The sequence below is a fragment of the Olea europaea genome, unplaced genomic scaffold (genome assembly GCF_002742605.1).
Source record: "Olea europaea var. sylvestris unplaced genomic scaffold, O_europaea_v1 scaffold23279, whole genome shotgun sequence".
Taxonomy (NCBI): Eukaryota; Viridiplantae; Streptophyta; class Magnoliopsida; order Lamiales; family Oleaceae; genus Olea; species Olea europaea.
Genome location: NW_019241385.1, coordinates 1 through 1,706, shown reverse-complemented (window position 1 = coordinate 1,706; position 1,706 = coordinate 1). Strand labels below are relative to the sequence as shown.

General features: G+C 37.4%; 1 protein-coding gene across 1 annotated transcript; it reads right to left on the bottom strand.

The window, feature by feature from the left end:
- Positions 1-586: 586 nt before the first annotated feature.
- Positions 587-1,575, bottom strand: LOC111381536 (the record flags this gene model as incomplete). The annotated part of the gene is made up of 2 exons (XM_023005326.1): positions 587-878; positions 958-1,575. Coding segments are annotated over 2 exons (639 nt in total), but the record flags the coding sequence as incomplete, so codon positions are not given.
- Between the last annotated feature and the right edge of the window lie 131 nt (positions 1,576-1,706).

Below are 1,706 nucleotides of genomic sequence, written 5' to 3'. Positions count from 1 at the left end.
AAACTAGAAGAACAGTTAAGCAGTCTGCATATGCAAAGAGGCCCTTACTATAAAGCTTGCAGTCTGCATATGCAAAAAGGCCCTTACTATAAAGCTTGCAGTCTGCATCAGTTTTCGACAAGCAGTGTCATGCAGAGGCCGATGTAGTAGATTGTTGCTTAAAATGTGCACTAGGCATTCTTACACATATATCCAAGCACTTTGTTGACAATCATTGGACGAGATAGAGAAAGAATTATTGTCAACAGTGTAGCAGATATTTTGTCATCCTTTAGCAGTGTTAAACTCCTTCCTACTTTTGGTTTTATTTCTTCCTTTCTCTCTCTACATTGTGTTTGTTATTTCTTTTGTTTCCTTTAGTTTCACCTGCCAAATCAAACTGGAGAGTGGATTTCTTTGTCATGGCTCCAAGGTAGAAGAAACCAGCAAGGCACATAACTTTTCACTCGGTAAAACTGCTTGTAATTGATATTAAGGCTGGTTGACTTCCATTTTCTTTCTATGACTTTTCATAAATTTTGGCTGATTAATTTTTTGGTTTTATGACAAATTATAAATTGCATCTAGAGTTGATAAACTTTCAAAGTTCAAAAAAGTTAATGCTGTTAAAATATGGTCTATGTAAGAGATAGGTATTACTATTTACAATAGCAATATGAAACTGTGAATAACACCTATGTAGAGGTACTCCTTCAAGAAAATAGGAATTACAAAATCTCCTGATGGGCTAATGGTCCTCTGATGGTAGCCCCAGAGGGTATAACTCTCCTGTTTTAAGTATTTAGCAGTATTATTCAATCTCCATCTTCATCATCTTGATCACCCGTGACTTGAAGTCCATTCTTGGTCATGAAGAATTAGTACAAATTCAGAGGAGGCTGCAGTCAAAAGAAAGAAATCAGAGACCTCAAGTGTTATGAAACTCATTAAAATAAACAGAAAAGACCACATACTTACTTCAAATGTGATTAGTGACCGTCTGTGGTTAGAATTACTGGTCATTGTACTTATGGAATCACAATCCCTATCATTTCTAAGTTTGTCAGAACCATAAAGCTTGATTAACCAAGGGTATAAGCTCTCTTTGTCATTCTTCCCATCCATTGAAGATCCTCGCCTGCTGCTTTTTTGTTTCTTTCCCCATTTGGGACGTTGTTTCGGTTCGCTATGCGACCTAGCTTTTGCTTCTGATGATTTTGTATTTGTCATGTAATTTGGTACAAATTGGGAGTCAGTAGGCATGAAATCTGAGAGTTTTTGAATAGGAGGATCATCTAATGATGTATTTCTGTGCTCAGATTTAGACCAAGCAGGGTACTGTCTCGAACTTCTTCGAGCCATATCTAAAGAAAACTCCCCTAACTGCCCATCATAGGTCATTGAACTTTCATCCGTCAGTGACATTGTTGATGGATTGGGACATGTCTTAAGTTGATGATCCCTTTGTGAGGTGGAAGATCTACCAGAATTACATGTACCATAGCCATGTTCCACTCTTCCAGCAAGAGTATGATTTATGTGTGCACTTCTGCTCGTCAAAGCTCCCCTTCTGTCGTGTATATTCTCAGTGTCTTCCTACATTTATAGAAATCAACCTTTTTGCTTATTTATTACTGAACTTGCCTAAAGCATGTATTTGGGGGGAATTCACAGTGGACATAAGTGCTCGTTTTTAAGTATAGAATGAGGACCATAGGTGTTGTTTT